The sequence below is a fragment of the Notamacropus eugenii genome, chromosome 2 (genome assembly GCF_028372415.1).
Source record: "Notamacropus eugenii isolate mMacEug1 chromosome 2, mMacEug1.pri_v2, whole genome shotgun sequence".
In the NCBI taxonomy this organism is placed as follows: domain Eukaryota; kingdom Metazoa; phylum Chordata; class Mammalia; order Diprotodontia; family Macropodidae; genus Notamacropus; species Notamacropus eugenii.
The window spans coordinates 39525824-39543147 of record NC_092873.1 but is presented as its reverse complement, the minus strand read 5'-3'; the positions used below and the strand labels follow the sequence as shown (position 1 = coordinate 39543147).

The 17324-nt window shown below is 49.1% G+C and overlaps 1 protein-coding gene across 3 annotated transcripts in view; it reads left to right on the top strand.

Annotated features, from left to right (window-relative positions):
• The first annotated feature begins 550 nt into the window (after positions 1 to 550).
• Positions 551 to 17324, top strand: part of MYO1C (myosin IC) — a 43694-nt gene continuing 26920 nt past the window's right edge. Inside the window, exon 1 of one of the 3 annotated variants that reach the window (XM_072639916.1) lies at positions 551 to 866. In XM_072639916.1, the coding sequence (XP_072496017.1) occupies positions 792 to 866 (75 nt within the window). In that variant the 5' untranslated portion in view covers positions 551 to 791. Of the gene's footprint in view, positions 867 to 2070; positions 2298 to 16465; positions 16782 to 17324 lie in introns of those variants that run through there. The other 2 variants (XM_072639918.1, XM_072639917.1) reach the window with 2 other exon arrangements.

Sequence of the window (17324 nt, the reverse complement as noted above, 5' to 3'; positions counted from 1 at the left end):
GGGTTCTGCTAACCCCGAAGTTTAGTCTTCCATGAAAGAGGAGAAAAAGCAGCCTTGGGAGAGGTTGATGACCCAGGGGCAAACAAGGGTGATGGGGTTAATGCCTTAGAGCCAAGCATTGCAAAGAGTCAAGGTTCAAAGTTAATCTAGACTCCTGGAGGGAGAATTTGACACCCCTCTGTGTGGATGCCCTGGGACAAAGCCCTGGCTACCTTGCTCAGTTCTAGGCCTGTTACCAGTCTCTTCGATTGCTTGTAGATCATCAGGTGGATAGTGGGGTTCACATCTGGGAGACAATTTGCTGTGTGCCCTTTCAGGCCCCAGTGGCTAGACCTGTCCCACTCTGTTCTGCCACTTCCCTCCCAGATAAGAATGGAAAGCTTCTAAGTTCCTTGACTCCTGGGAGTGAGTAGGAAAGACCCAAGTCATGGGAGTGGCATGGGAGCTAGAGAGAGGGATGTCCCACCCGCCTCTTGACCGGAAGCACTGAATCTCGTGCAGGGGGTGGGGGGTGGGGGGTTCATCATTCCCCTTGGTTACCTGGGGCAGCAGGCATTTCCTTAGCCCCTATCAGCTCTTCCCTTTCCTGCTCTCAGCCCCAGCCTTGGGGCCACTGTCCGGCTGCGTCCTGAGGAGCCGGACTTGGTCACCTCCCCTGGGGCCAGAGTTGAACCTAGCCCAAGTGGCAAGCCCTGACTGAGGCCATAAATTCCTAGCTACTGGAGCAGCAGGAGGCAGAGGGCACAGGCCCTGGCTCTCAGCTAGGAGGCCTGAGCATCCAGGGGGCTAAGATGGCACTACAAGTGGAACTCATTCCTACGGGGGAGATCATTCGCGTGGTTTACCCCCATGGCACCTGCAAAACTGTAAGTCAGTTGGGAGGATGCAAGAATGGGGGTGGCATTATCCAATACACAGTTATGTGTTCTCCTCTGATAGAAGGATGAGAATTTCCTAGAGGAGCTCATTGCCCTTGTGGAGAAAGGAAGAAATGGGGCTGCTCATGCCAAATGAAGCGACTGATGGGTCTGCTATGGGAAAAGGTGGGAAAGGGTTTCTGCAGCTGTTCCATACCAAAAATGAAATCCTCCACTGAGCTAGGAGATGGGGGCCTTGGGGAGGAAAGGAGAAAGGGAGGCAACTCTTATGTCCTTCAGATCCGGAAAGGGTTTGTAAAAAGCAGCCCTGAACTAGAAAAGGGATGGACCTCCAGGGACAAAGAGGGGACAGTGCAGGGCAGGGGAAAGAAAATTGGCTTCAGACTCAGAAAAGTCAGTTTCCTCATCTTTACCAACATGGGGGAGGGGGAGACCAGCTTTAAGGTTCTTCCCCCCAACTCCAAACCTAGAACCTTGATCAAAATGCTTCGATTTGGTTTCATTGTTCCCTCTGCCCAAGAGAGCTCTAGAAATCCTCGGGTTGATCAGGCTGGTTTCTTGTGAGTCAGGAGAGGGGGCTGGGGAACTCACCTGTTTGCCCCTTTTGTTGGGTAGAGGAAGGAGTTTATTACCTTTGCCCTTTGGGGTATGTGTGGTGGAAGTGGTGGGTTAGCTCAGCCGTAGCTCAAGCTTCTGGCCCTTGGTCCCTAGGCCAGTCTTCTGGGGAAGACCCCCGGGCTCAGGGCTGCTTGGGACGGGACGGGATGACCTAGCACTGGGAGAGGGGTTGGAGATGGAGATAGCCTCCCGGAAGAGCTGGGTCCGTGACCCCCTTGGGAAGGTTGCGCGGGCTTGCTATGTATGTTTGTGTCTCTGGGCTTCTGAGACGACCGTTCGGGGAAAGAGGGGATACCTATTGGGGGTGGGGGGCAGGTAGATGTCTGTCTGCGTTTTTTTTTTTTTGTTTTTTTTTTTTGCTATCAGAGCCTGAGCTGGGGAATGGAGCAGAGAAGGGGGAAGGGGGCAGGCCCGAGGGGGGAAGGGCGGGAGGAGCCAGTCTGGGGGTGGGGCCTGATAAGGGGTGGGACTGGGGGCGGAGTGCGTGGCCCCGTGAATGTGTGTATGTGTGTGCATGTGTGTGCATGTGTGTGCATGTGTGTGCGTGTGTGTGTGTGTGTGTGTGTGTGTGAGTGTGCGCGCGCGCGCCAACCCGCCGATCCCGGGGAGCTGACCGGGATGACGCCAGGCGGAGGGCTGCTGTCCCCCGCCGCCGCCGGGCTCTGGCTGGGGGAGTGGCCGGGCCGCTGACTCTCGGAGCCGGGCTCCTGGACTGCAGGACACTGCGGCGGTCCCCGGTCCCAGCCTCGGCCCGAAGCCGGACCCCGCCGCCCGCCGCTGCCAGCCAGCCGCACCAGCCGGGTGGGTACCAGGCGCAGGGGAGCGGGCTCGCTGCGGCCGGGGCCGGGGGGGCTGCAGGTGATAGTGGAGAGCTTCCGGCTGGGGGCAACCACGCGAGCTGGGGGCAGGGTGGGCAGGGCGGAAGCGGGCTCCCCAGGGAGGGCCAGGGCTGGCGGGATCGGGGGTGGTGGGGAGCGCCTACTGGCCCGCTCAATGTAGGGGAAAGTGCGCGGGGCAGGCCACGAGGTGGGGTGGGGTGAATGGGGTGTGGCCAGCTGCCAGTCCCACCCCAGACTAGGACCCGATGACCCAGACCCTCCACTTGCCTGACCAACTGCCAGGCTGGCCTTGGCTGGATCCTCTGGGTTACCCGACTCGTTGGACTTAGTGCCACTTTGTGGACTTAGTTTTGTGGCTCATAAAATGGGAGATATGGGAGATGTCAGAAGCAGAGTCTGTGAGAAACCAGTGAGCCCCCGGCTCTCCCCTTCCTCCTTCTTACCCTTACCCCTCCCTGCTGGCTTAGTCTTCCCTCTTTGCTAGGCTAAGCTGGTTTCCCAGCCTTCCACCTGCGCCCTGGCTGTCCCCTCCCTGTTTCTCCCAGTCATCCCATTCTTGCCAGACTTCTCTGCCCTTTTTTCTCCCCAGGTCTCTTCCCTCCATTTTTTATTCCCTTCCTATCTCCCTGTCCACCTCCCCTACCACCCCTTCTTGCTAGGGCTCTTCTCTTCCAGTCATTTCCCCTCTAGTCATTGAATCAGGGAACTATGGGATGGCTATAAAAGCTTCGAAGGCCCTCAGAATCCATCTTCTCATCTAGTGCCCTCCAAACTTTGAACCCCCCCTCCCCCATAACTGCTACACAGGGGCTCTGCCCATTTGATACCAAATAAGTACATTAAAGCTTTTACAAAGGAGAAACCTAAAGCCAAGAACATCTAAGTGACCTGTCCATGGTCCCACAACTAGTTAGCAAGAGACCACCTACAGATGTGGTACAAAGAGAGGAATTGGAGTCAGGAGAGATCCAAGTCTGAATCCTGCCACCGATACTTCCTGGCTGGCCTCTAATCTCTCTGAGGTTGACTTTCTTCCTACTTGAAGCACCTACCCTGGGAGGCAGGGTGGCTTAATGGAGAGAAAGTTTCAGAGTAATTCAGGCTCTGATCCATAGTGACCCTCTGACCCAGGGAAAGTCACTTCACCTTTCCTGAGGACTTAGTTTCCTCAACTGTTACTTAAGGAGGTGGAACTCAAAGTCCCTTTATGGCTCTAAATCTATGACCCTATGGAATTAGTAGGGCAGCTAGGTGGTGCAGTGGATAGAGTACTGCACCTGGAAACAGGAAGACTCATCCTTACGTGTTCAAATCCAACCTCAGACACCCTGTGCAAACCTGTGCAAGTCACATAACCCTGTTTGCCACAGTTCCTTACCTGTAAAATAAGCTAGAGAAGGAAATGGCAAACCACTCCAGTATGTTTGTCAAGAAAATCCCAAATGAGAGAGTCAGAGGTGGAAGATTCAACAACATGGAATTATCCTCTTGGTAGCCCCAGGCAACTCTCTAAAACTAGAAATTTTCCCAGGAAGATGCTGATCCACATTGGTAGAAGGAGGGGGTTTCCTCCCTGGGAGCCCTCCCTCTTCCTGCCTTACAGAATTGATATGGAAAGAGACAAGAAGTGGTCCTGTGATTTCATTGCTATGGAGAACTTCTGGGTGATGAAACTGCATTATCAGATGATGCTGGTTAGCACCTTCTTTTGCCGATTAGCCTTGGAACATTGCCTGCTGTGTGCATTGAGATCAGGTGACTTACCCAGCTAGTTAGTTTAAGTGTCTGGAAGATTGGAACCCAGATCTTCCTCACTCAACTACTAGCTCTCTTATCCATTATACTCTACAGTCTCTCTCATGTCATATGCACAAAGTGCTTTCCAAGTCTTTAAGCCACAATTAATACCAGAAAGTCAGAGTTGGATGGCACCTTAGATGTCTTCTAACCCAGACTCGTGCTATATTTTGGGTATTTCTATTACAAAGAAGGCCCTGGTCCCCTGTAAAATCCTTTCCCAATGTCATCTTCCTTCCATGTTCCTGATTCCCCCTATCCCTATTACTACCTACCTCACCTCCAGTCTGGTTCCCTTCCCTCTAACCTTTCCCAGATGCAGTGATTTACCCTTTCCAACTATGTTGGAGGAGGGAATGTGCCTGTGGAGTTATCACTGGGGACTGGCCTGGGTTCAAAAAGGGTTTGAAGAGGGGACTGGAGCACAGGGCAAATATGTTTCCACTCCCTAGAGAGATGGAGGTCTCCAGCTCTGGTCAGCTGTCTTGCCCCTCCCTCGGTCCCTCCAACATTCTGTCACCAAGGCATCTCCTGTTCTCTTCTATACCCAGAGGCATGAGGGGAGGAAAGAAGACTTAGCACTCTTGGCCTGGGTATAAGTCCAAGATACTCCTGAAGAAGGGGGTGGGGAGGATCATTCACCTCTCATTCTTCATCCTCTGATAGTAGTGAGCTGACTGTCAAAAGAGCTAGGATTGGGTTGGGGAAAGAATCAGAGGGCAGGAATGCCCACTTTACTATAAAAATCGCTTGATTTCATCTTTTAACTTTGTCATAAAAATTCCTCCAGATTTCATCTTTAAACTTTGCTATAAAAATCCCACTTGATTTCATCTTTGAACTCTTCCACTGTGATATGGAGGAAGGGCTGTAGCTTGGGGGTTAGTGAGGGGTAGGGGATGCTCAGTGGGTATGTCTGCCTGGAAGGGATCTTGGAGAACATCTAGTCAGTGGAATTCGTTAAGCTTTGATTAAATCATTCCATCTGTTCCAGTTGTACTTCTGAAATACATAACTAAGGAAGTCACTAAGACTATGTTGCAGAGGTGCCTACCTAAATTGGTAGAGGGAGCTGTCCCATCTAAGAGTTCCCTATACCAGTGAAATCACAAAGGGGAGGTAGTGTGTGTGGAGGAGGGGAAGGATGGTGACAACAGTAGAAGGAAACCTATCCCTGCCCCCAGAACCTTACCTTATATTATGGGAAAGCAACACGTGCACTGAGAAGTCAATCCAAAAGCCATCCAAGTTAAATCCAAGGTAAATTTTGAGGGGGTAGAGGGGAGATAACATTAACAACTGGGGTTATCAGAAAAGGTCTCTAGATATGGCCAGAGAGGGTGCTCAGGAGATAAATGACTCGTTCATTTCTCTGTACTCCATTCACTCTGAGTATTGAAGGGTGCTGGGGATTCAAAGAGGTGGATTAAGAATAGAAGGCATTTCAGGCATGGAATACAGCTTGGGCAAAGGCATGGAAGTGGGATGAAGAATGTCAGGTACTGGGAATGGCAAATAGGTCAGTTTGGTTGGAACCTAGAATCTAGTCCTACCCCCACCTCCTAAAAACAATAACAACATTTATATAGTGTTTTGAAGGTTTTTAAAATTGCACATTTGCCCAATCCTTCTATTAACAAATCTTTTTATTGAGGTGTATTGTTTTTAATATCACCATTTCTGAATCTCTCTCTGTGTCCCTTCCCCTTTCCAATGAGCCATTCTTTGTAGTGAAGATTAAGAGAGAGAAATGAGTTCAGCAAAACCAGCGTATTTGTCATATTGATAGGATTGTAGTTTGCTACAGCCAAAACCTCCCTCCACTTCTACAAAGGAAGGAAGGGCATTTTCTTAACTCTACCCTGGGGTCAACCCTGTTTAGATTTGCAAAGCTCCATATGTATGTCATCTCACTTGATCTCTTCTTGTTCAGTCCTGTCTGATTCTTTATGACCCCATTTGGGGTTTTCTTGGCAGAGATACTGGAATGGTTTGCTATTTCCTTCTCCAGCTCATTTTACAGATGAGGAAACTGAGGCAAACAGGGTGAAGTGACTTACCCAGGGTCACACAATATCTGAGGTCAAATTTGAACTCATGAGGATGATTCTTTCTGTTTGCAGGCTGGGTGCTCTATCCACTACTGTGCCACCTAGCTGCCCTAGGTGCCCTTGATCTCTACCAAATTCCTTCTCTAGCTTCTCCTTAAACACTTTAAGTGATGGGGAACTCACTACCAGTGAGACAGCTGCTTCCACTTTTGGACAGTAGTTCATTTTCCCTATGTCAAGGTGAAATCTGTCCTGCAGCTTCCAACTTGTGAGTTCTAGTTCCTGCCTTGTACTGAGAATTCATGTTTCAGGAGCTATCTTCCTCCCTGCCTTACACATCTACATTCAATACAATAACATCCTCTCAATATACTTTCTCGCTTTAATGTATTACATGTTTGAGGAAACATCCCTATAGGGAGAGAGATAATACTGTTCAAAGGGAAAATAGAAGAGTCTAGGAGGTGATGGATACTAGGGAGAATCAAACTTAGCATCTAGGGTGACTTTAGGGCTCTAGAGCTGAAAGGAACATTAAGGAGCTATCCAATCCACTAGCCCCCCTCATTTTGCAGAGGAGGAAACTGAGGCCCATAGAGCTTCAGTGGCTTACTCTTAGTAGAATTTGTAGCTTTCACTTAGGTGGGATTTGAACTCAAGCCCTGTGAGTCCAAGTTCAAGACTAGGTTGAGTATTCTTTCTACTACACTATGGATGGAAAGTGTCAGAGGACAGCAGTCACTTGTATCCTTGTTAGTGAAATCCAGGTGCCTCTCTAGGGACTTAGGAGCCATGGAATGGCAGTTTTTTAAGAGCTGGAAGAAAATTTAATTACTAAGGAATAATAGCAAGAGGCAGCAGGTAGAAATCTGGCTTTAGATTCAGGAATCCTATGACCCTGTGAATTTAATAGTATGAATAGTATGAATTTTCCCTCCATTTAATAGTATTTTATTTTTTCCAATTACATGTAAAGATAGTTTTCAACATTCACTTTTATAAGATTTTGAGTTTCAGATGTTTTTCTCCTTTACTCCCCTCCCCCTCTCAAGACAGCATGCAATCTGATCTAGGCTATACATGTACAACCATATTAAACATATTTCCACTTTAGTCATGTTGTGAAAGAAGAATTAGAACAGAAGGGGAAAATCATGAGAAAGAAAAAAAAAAGAGAAAATTGTATACTTCAATCTGCATTCAGACCCCATAATTCTTTCTCTGGATGTGGATAGCATTTTTTATCATGAGTCTTTTGGAGTTGTATGAGCTCAATTTTGAGTGCCTACTATGTGCCAGACATCGTGCTAGCTTCCAAAATAAACCAGGAAAGAGTCTCTGCTCTCCTGGAGTACACAAGGCTACAGGGAGGAAATAGCTGTTTCACAGATACTGGGATTGTGGATACTAGTGTTGGAATCAGAGATACACAATCTATACAAAGTAGTTTCTAGGAGCAAGTTCATTTTTGAAGAAGACCATGCCATCAGAGAAATGGTGATATGACTTGCACTTGACTTTGCTTTGAGTGAGGGAGGGCTGTGCAAGGTCACCAGCCTCACTTTCTCCTCCTGAGCCATCTGGATCCAGTGACCAGATATTCATCAGGATGACTGAAGATGGCTCAGGATGCAAGTCTGGGAGCAAGAATAGTAGCTAGGTGGCACCATGGATAGGGCACTATACCTGGAGTCAGGTGACTCTAGACAAGTCACTTAACTTTAATCCATTATATTGTCAGCTCCTTGAGAACCAGGATTGTCTTTTGCCTCTTTTCATGCCCCCAACACTTAGCAAAGTGCCTGGCATATAGTAGTCATTTAGTAAATATTTATTGACTGGCAAATCTCGTGTATCTACCTCAGTTTCCTTATCTGTAAAATGGGGATTATAACAGCTCCTACTTTCCAGAGTTATTGGACGGATAAATAAGATAATATTTGTACAGCACTTTATAAACCTTAAAGCACTATATGAATGCTACCTATTATTAATTATTATTAGCAATAGGAGATCAGTGAAGGTCTTTTGAAGGAGATGATACTTTAGCTCGGAGATGAAGGGAACTATATCTCCTAAGAGACAGAAGTGTATCAGCAAGGACCCGACATACACAGGAGAGCCTGCTGTACAGGTTCTTAGATCTGCTTTTCTAAAAGCAAAGCAGCTTTTGAGGGGTCAACAATCACTTTAATCAAGCACATATATCATTCACTTAGTTCAGGGGAAAAACTCAGCACCCTGAATTTCAGAGAAAATACAGACAGAAAAATAAAGACCAACAGACAGTGCTTCCAACTGTCTGAGCATAAACAATACATAGTTACCAGAGAGAGAAGCACCGACATCTGGGTTTTCAAAGCCGGGGGCTCCTTAGCGGCTGCCCAGAGTCTTGACTGGCCAAACAAACACTTCCAATGAGTGAGCCCTGAAAGGAAACCTCACCTCAGAGTATCTATACGCTTTTCAGAGCCAGACGGCATCACCACCCTCAGTGCCTCAGTAGAAATTAACAAAAGGTATAAGGCTTCCTACAAAATAAATCTTCCCCCAATCAAACTTCCCTTAATGGGAAGGTCTATTAATGGATGGGGAAGATCTTTAACTCTCATTAACTTTACAAGAAGTAAGCAGGAAGAGCGTTCCAGGTCTAAGGGACAGGTGTGCAAAGTCAGGAGAGGAGATGTGTATAGGAAATACCAACTAACAGTCAGCTAATTTGGCTGAGATATAAATTGCATGATGGGAGAACAATGTAAAATCAGTCCAGAAAAGTTGACTGGCACCAGATTGTAAATAGCCTTAAATGCCAAACAGGCATTTTTTTTTTTTACTCTGTCCTAGTGGCAGCTTCTTGAACAGGGGGAGTGACTTGGTCTGACCTGTGCTTTGGCAGCCAGTGGAGAAAGGGCTGAAGAGATTGGCAGGGAGACCAACCAGGAAGCTATTGCAATTGTCTGTAAAAGAGGTAATGAGAACCTGAGTGAGGCCAATGGAGGCTGTGTTGGTGAAAACAAGGGGAAATGATTTGGAGGTCAATTCTGACTAGGTAAAAAGGCAATTCTCTGCCTCCTTTCCTATCTGACCTTTATCACTGAATGGGTGTTGCCTCAGTCAAACTGAGATCTGTTAAAGACATTAGCTTAAAAAAGTCAAGGTCCCCTACTGCATCCAGGACCATTTTCAGCTGTCCTGATCTAATATCTATCCACCAGACCCAGATGGCTCTGGAGGAGAAAATCAGGCTGATAACTTTGCACAGTCCCCCGTCACTTAATTACAATTCACATGCATGTCATGGCATCACTTCCCTGATGTCATGGTCCTCTTTGAAAACAAAAGAAAAACACCAACAAGACTTGACAACAGATTGGATGCTGAGTGAGAGTGAGGAGGGGAGAATGACTCCCAGGCCGTGAATCTGAGTGACTCAAAGGATAGATGGTGATGACATTGTCCTTGACAGAAACAGGGAAATTAGGAAGAGCCATGGTTTTGGGGAGGATGATAATAACGAGTCTCATTTTGACCATGTTGAGTTTGAAGTCCCTTCGGGACTTCCAAGTGGAGCAGTTCTATGAGGGACCCAAATGCAGAAGAGAGATGAGGATTTGTTATGTAGATTTTGAAGTCACTGAGCCTGTGGTAACTGATGAGATCACCAAGAGAGAAAATGTAAAGAGAGGAGGGCCCAAGGCCAAGATCTTCAGCACACCCATAGAGAGGGCGGGATGTATGCTGATCCAGCCAGAAAGACTGAGGCGTGATCAGACAGGAAGAAAAAATCCAGAGAGAACAGCGACTGGAAAAGCGAGGGTGAAGAGAGTAGCTGAGACCAGGGAGGGGTTAGCCACATTAAGAGCTGCCTGGAAAGGTCAAGAGGGATGAGGACTGGGAAAAGGCCACTGAGTTTAGCCATTAAGAAATCTTTAGAGGGCAACTTCATTAGAGTGGTAGAGTTAGAAGCCAGATTGAGCTTGCCAGGGTTGGGGAAGGGTATGTGAAAAGAGGAAGTAGAGGTAAACAGAGCAGATGACAACTTTTTCTAGGAGTCTGACAGTGAAAGGGAGGAGGACAGTAGCTTGAAGCAATAACAAAGGCTTTTAAGGATGTCAACAAGTCAGGAACCTTCAATGAGCAAAAACAGATTGAAGATTAGAAAAAAAGGAGGGGATGACAAAGGGGTCCAGTTGTTGAAGGGAAGGGATGGGATCAGGGGCACACAAGAAGAGGGATGGGTTTTATTTTTTAGTGGGCAATCGACGTTAAGTGACTTGCCCAGGGTCACGCAGCTAATAAGTATCAAGTGTCCAAGGTCAAATTTGAACTCAGGTCCTCCTGACTCCAGGGTCAGTGCACTATCCACTGCAACACCTAGCTGTCCTGGGCAGGAGAAGAGCTACCTCTTCATCCGTGACAGGAGCAAAGGAGGTGAGAATGAGGAATGATCCTGAGGAGATGAGATGGGAGGAACTGGGGGGAAGGAGGGACTCATAACTGAGTAACAAATATACTAATTGTGTGACTAGGGGCAGATCACTTCACTTCTGGGTACCAGTTTCTTCATCTGTACAATGAGGAATAAGTAAGTATAATTATACATAAAATATATAATATATATAATAAAATATATGTAAAATTTTTCTCTCGCAATAACCCTAGGTGTTCTTATTATATTCATTTTACAGATGGAGAAACTGAGACCCAGAAGTGAAGAAATGTATAGATGAGAAATATATATATTCTAAGGCACTTTATAAATGTTAGCTATTGTCTGTCCTTGACAGAGAGACAGTGTGTCATGACAGATAGAGAAACAGGAAGTCCTGAGTTCAAGTGCTACTTCTAACATACGTTCTGGGAGCTGGGGAAGTGACTGAATCTCTCAGTGCCTCAGGCAACTCTACAGCTGTATATTACAGAGGTTTCTCATCTGCATCTGAAGTTTCCACACCAGATGAAATCATATGTCCTGATCAAGATAACAGGTATTAACTGCTGTTAGCTGTACCTGGTGTGCTGAGGTTTGCGGTATGTTATCTCATTGGATGAGACAGCTAAGTGCCAAAGTGGAAAGAGTACTGAACCTGGAGTCAGAAAGAATTGAGTTTAAATCCAGCCTTAGACATTGATAAGCTGTGTGACCCTGGGCAGATCACTTAACCTCTATCTACCTCAGTTTCTCCAACTGTAAACAGGATCATAATAGCACCTACTTCCTGGTGATATTGTAAAATGAGACAATATTCTTCGTAAAGTGCTTTGCAAACCTTACAGCTCCATGTAAATGCTAGCTATTATGATATTTATGTCATTGGCTTTATCATTATCATTATGGCAACCCTGTGATGCAGACATTACTGGTAGTATTATCTCCACTTTCCAAAGAAGGAATCCTGGGCTCACTGGGGCTAGGTGGCTTGTTTGTCACAGGGCATTGAGTCTGCCTCTCTCCTGATTCAGGGCCCAATGCTCTTTCCACCTGCCTGTCCATCTCAAGATCATTAATCTAATCATCAGGCATTTCTTAAGCCTCTTGGCTTAACAGCCAGATACTGTTGGAGGTGCTAGGATTGCAGAGGCAAAGATGAAACGGTCCCTGTTCTATAAAGGAAAACCACATGACTCATAAATACACAGTAATTATGGGGACCCCAGCAGCTTTGGGGGGTAATCTGGAAAGGGGTCGAGTAGAAAGTGGCCTTTAAGTTGAGCTATGAAGGACTCTTAAGAGGAAGAAGTCAAGAGGAAGCGTATTCCAGGCATGGTGACCAGCCCTTGCATGGGGAGATGTCTGCTTTGAGGGAGGAGCTGCAGGTCTGCCAGGAGGGCTGGACTGACTGTCTGCAAAGTCTCAGAAAGGGAACAAGATATAAGAAGTCTGCAAAGGTCCGCTGGAGCCAGGCCAGGATGGGCTCATCAAGCTGAAGAGTCCAGACTCCCCGCAGAGGAGGAAACTGAGGCCCAGAGTGGGGGGAGTGACTTTTGTAGGTTCAAGAAGGCAGAAAGTAGGGAAGCTGGGATTCAAGCTCAGGTCCTCTGGTTTGGCTTTCAGCTCCATTCTGATGACAGGGTCCAGAAGCTGAATGACCAGTTATCAGACAACTGATGGAAAGGATTCCTGCTTTGGGAAGGGGTTGAGCAAGATGAGCTCTAGAGCCCAAAGAGGCCATTGAGGCCATCTTCATTTGATTAATGAGGAACTGAGGCCCAGAGACAAGCTCAGTATCACAAAGGCAGTAAGCATCAGAAATGAGATTCTAACCCAGAGCATCTGACTTCAAAGCCTATACTCTTTCTACTGTACTATGAAGTCACCCTAATATAATATTCTACAATCCAAGGATCACAGAATGCTAGGTGGCGCACTAGATAAAGTGCTGAGCCTGAGTTCAAATCCAGCCTCAGATACTTACTAGTTGTATGACCCTGAGCAAGTCACTTCACCCTGTTTACCTCAGTTTCCTCATCTGTCAAATGAGCTAGAGAAAGAAATGGCAAACCAGTCTGGTGTTTTATCCTAAAAAACCTCAAATGGGGGTCACAGAGTCAGACACAACTGAAAAACAACCCATAACAACAATGGAATTGGGGTCTGGATGGACAAAAACTGTGATAGGTTAGTAGGTTTGATAGAAGAGCCCTTTGACTGGTTATGAGACTGTCTAATTGGCTTCTACTTACAACAGTCTATATGAAGGAACCCACTGGATGGGGCACTGGACTTGGACTTGGGTTTAAATTCTACCTCAATCACGTACTAGCTCTATTACCCTAGGCATGTCACTTTACCAGTTTGTGCCTCAGTGTCCTCATTTGTAAAATGAAAGAATCAGACTCAAATGCCTCTGAGGTCCCTTGTAGCTCTAAATCTCTGACCCTGTACAATCCCTCTCCCTAACCCAGAGAGCCCTGAATACCCCTCTTGGAAAATTGATAGATTTGGACTTGCAGGACCTGAACTCAAATAATATACAACATACATTTCTATGGCACTTTAGAGTTTGCAAAATACTCTACGTAGTCAATCTGATTCAATTAAATAAGCATTCATTAAACACCTATATGCAAGGTAAGGTTCTTGGTGGTGGAAATACAAAGGCAAAAAAGAAAATAGAAAAACACTCCCTATCCTGAGGGAGTTAAAAGGTATTATTATCTTTATTTTACAGATGAAACCTCTGAGGCTTCTAAAGGTTAATTAACTTCCCCATCATCTAGCTAGTGTTTTGGAGGTGGGGTTTGAACTCAGGTCTTCTCCCTCTGAAGCCAGCACGAGTCCTCTCTTCCCCCTCTGCCTCCTTACTCTCTAAATCATTTGCTTCCTTTGGGTCTCAGTTTCCTGTACGGTTAGAATAGGACTAGATGCCCTGCTCTGGACATTCCAAGCACCATCTAACGAAGAAGGGGTTTCCTGGTCACTCCAGCTACTGTACTACCCTCCCCTCCTTGAATCTGCTACTTATAAGCTGTTCTATACTTAATATAAGTGCATGATTCCCTCCTCCCCCCAACTTGAGATTCAGACTGTTAAGGAGCTGGCCTGACACACAGTAGGCCCTTGATGTATGCTTGTTGATCACTGGATGACTCCAACTCTAAAGCAGCCTTCCAGATAACTTCCCCCAGCCCTTCCCCACACAGTCTCGATTCTTTCTTCCCAGGGAGCCCGTCCCCCTCCGCGGGGGCTGCGGCAGGTGTGGGGGGCAGCGATGTGGCCGGGGGGAGAGTTCGGGACAAAAAACCAACTGTCAACCCTGCTCTTGGTCATCAGACATAACCACCAATCTGGGGCCCGTACTTTATTTAGTGTTTGGGGCTTGGGGAAATTCCTCACAATTCCAGCGACGGCTCCCTCGTGGCACCTGGGGGCTCATGGTTCGGGTGTGGGTTCTGGGCCGCTCCGTCGGGGCGGGAATGCCGGGAATGTGTGCAATCCCATCCCACCCCCGTCTTTCCTTAGCAGGAATCCCCTCCCTCAGACCCCGGGGTGGCGGAGCTCTGTGGGACGTCCCCTCCTCCCCCTCGGATTCCCCTCATTCCATCCTCCTGACGCGGACGCTGGGACCTTCTGGACTGCGGAGGGGGGTGAGAGGGAGGACGAGACGCGACCGGACGGGCCAGGGCTGGGGGCGCTCCTTCCTCCACTCTCCAGTGCACACCCCTCCTTGCCCGGTCCTGCAGCCTTCCTTTGCCTTCTGGACTGTGGCAGGCGCCTCTGTCCAGCTCCCACCCGCGAAGGCGGGAGAAGCGGAGTGGTCTCGGGGAAAGAGCCCAAGCCCTAAGCGGCGGGGCCCAGAGACTGCGGTCTTGGGGGCGGGAAGGGAAGGGGTTCCGACTCTTTCATTGGGTTTGCGCAGGAAAAGGGCAAAGTCTCCACCCCCTCCTAAGATCTTTGCTGATTTCCTCTCGACTCCCCTTCTCTCCAGCTCCAGCCACCACGTGGCTCCTCGGCCCCGTAATTAACTACTTTGGTGCCAGTTTGTTCAATTACCTTCGGAGGGTAGAGGGTCCGTACGGACTTTCCACTCCTGTGGCTGCTCTTGTGGGGATCCCCTCCCCAGTCCGGTCAGCTAGTCTGGTGCAATGGGAAAATGTGTGGATCGTGGGGAAAGGTGGATATGGGATTGGGCAGAGGCTAAGTCCTGAAGACTTGTCTGCGTAGCTAGTGTGCTGTGGGTAGGAATGAATGTCGAACTAGGAGTTGAACTGGGTTCAAATCCAAATTCTACTTTTTGCTTATCCGTGTGACCTTGGACAAGTCACTTGCCTTCGGAGCCCCATATATCAAATGGTGGGTACCGGCTACGTGATCTCTGTAATCTCTTTCCTCTCGGAATCCTGTAATTATGAACTGTCTGGGAAAGTTCTAGCCCCCTTCTTCATCTGACCATTCCTTCCCCCACCCCGCCCCCTTCCTGGTTCTGTCCAGTTCTTGCTCAGGCCCGCCCATTCCCCAGCTGCATTTTCCACCCCCTGGCTCATTATCACCGCACCATCCCCTTGGTGTATGTGTATATGAAGGGGGTTGGGGGAGTTGTCCCTCATCTCCCAGCTGTCAACCTATTTCTACCCTGCTGGAAGTTGGCTCATACCTGGGTGGGAAGAGATGTGCTCCCTTCCCCAGGCCTGTTGTTCTGCAGCTAATTAGTCTCTCCTAAGGGGAGCCCTGCATCTGTTGTTCTCACCACCCCTATCCCCGGAGAGCCCCTTGTTGTCCTAGGCTGGGGTGGGGGAGGAGTAGCTGAAAGTCAGCCACGAAGCCCTGAGTGCACTGTCTCTGGGCCTGTGGTGATGGCTGAGTTTTTTGGTTTTGATTTTGAAGAGGTAACTGAAATTGAATATAAAGGCCACGGGACTGAGTGAGGTCTGGGACCTGAATCCACTCCTCCTCTTTAGCCTAGGAGACTGCCCAAAGGAGGGGGATTTAGGTGCCTGTGGACTTAAAAAGGGGAAGTGGGAGGGGGAAGACACTAGTTACTGAAGACTGAAGGGAGCTTCGAAGGTGGAGGGTTAGAGCTGAACAGACGGATATTGTGTGTGTGTTGTCGGGCTAAAGCCTTCATTTTACAAATGAGGAAGCTGAGGGTCCGAGAGAAGTGACTTGTCCAAGGTCACCCTACTAGTTAAATGCTTCACGTAGGCTGGTTGTCTTTCTTTGGCCTTCGGCCAGATCTTAGATTAAAACTCACGACTTTCTGGTCAGTAGGATACCCAGATCGCTACCTACCCTCACCTCCCGGGCCGGGAAACGCGAGTTTGGCTCCTGGGAATTCTGCACTTACTTCTTCCAACCCGCTGTGGGTTTAAGGGTGCTTGGAGTCTGGCTGGGGGCGGGAGTGTCAGTGGGGAGGGTCATTCTCCCAAGACACGTCCCGCCCCCTTCTCCAGCCGCTTCGGTCCCTATTTGGACATTTCTATTTTTTAGCTTTTTCTCTGAAATCAACATCGGGGAAAGGGGGTTTCCAGGAGAAATTCTCTTTCCTATACTATTTGAGGACGAGTAGCCCAAGTCCTGTAGTGACCTTCCCCACCGTTTCTAAAATGTAGCGGTCTAGACCAGTGTCCGGAAGAGGATTCCTGGTCCGCGTAGACTCGCCGCCTGCCCGGTTCCGGCTGAGTGGTGTGGAGCTCGCCCCACCCTGGAATCTACTGCTCTCCTGGAAAACCTGACTCAGGCGGAGCCCCCGCCCGGGGGAGGGGCCAAGAAAAAGGGGAGGGGGCCCCGGGAGCTCCGCCCCCAGGGTTCTGGGCCGTGGGAGACCTCCCACCCCCCAGAGGAGAAGAGAGGAAGCTCGCGGTTCATGGTGTCCCCCAGACCCATCTTCCCTCCCGCGGTTCAGAGCCGTAGGCCTCCAGAGCCCCTCTCTTCCAGCTCCCTGAGTCTCGTGGGTCCCTGCCTCTCGGGCGGGCGGGGGGAGGGGGGCAGTGGGCGGTGTCAGCCCCTCCCTAGCTGACACCGCCTGCTCTCCCCTGCCTCTCTCCTTCCCCTCCCGCCAGAGCCCGACACCTCTGGCGAGCCGAGTGTGGGTGCGTGAGTGCGGGAGGCAGCCCAGGCAGACGGCCTGGGGGGGTCAGGATGCGGGTACCGAGCATCGGTGAGCGGGCCGGGGGAGGGGCCCAGGAGGGGGTCCGGGGAACTCCCCCTCCCCAGTCCCCATCGCCAACCCCAGCCCCAGCTCCGTAGCTTGGGCAGGAAGCGGGCGGGGTCCAGGAATGTCGGGTGGAAAAAATATCTCTGAAAGTTGTAGGGAGAGGGTGGAGGTGGGGAGGACGCCCTGGGCCCGGAATGGCTGGGGCCGGGACTGGGGGCGCCCATGGGAGCCACTGTCCCCGACTTTTGCGCCTGCACGGTCCTGTCCCCAGCTGTCGGTAGTAGGTTGACAACATTAGTTTAGGCCAGACTGGAGCTTCGCTTGTCTGAGGGGGGGCATTGCTTGTTGCTTAGCACTTGGGGAACGGGCGTCCTAAATTTTCCAGCAGCTTCCAGGTGCACTCTATCCAGATGTGCACATCTTCCCTACTCCATCTTCCCATTAGGTCAGGGGTTTAATCTTTTGTAGCTTGTGTGTCCTGCGTTACACCCTTCCCTCTGGCCCAGGCCCTTTTCTAAATCTTTCTGCCCAAATCCAGCTGGGTGG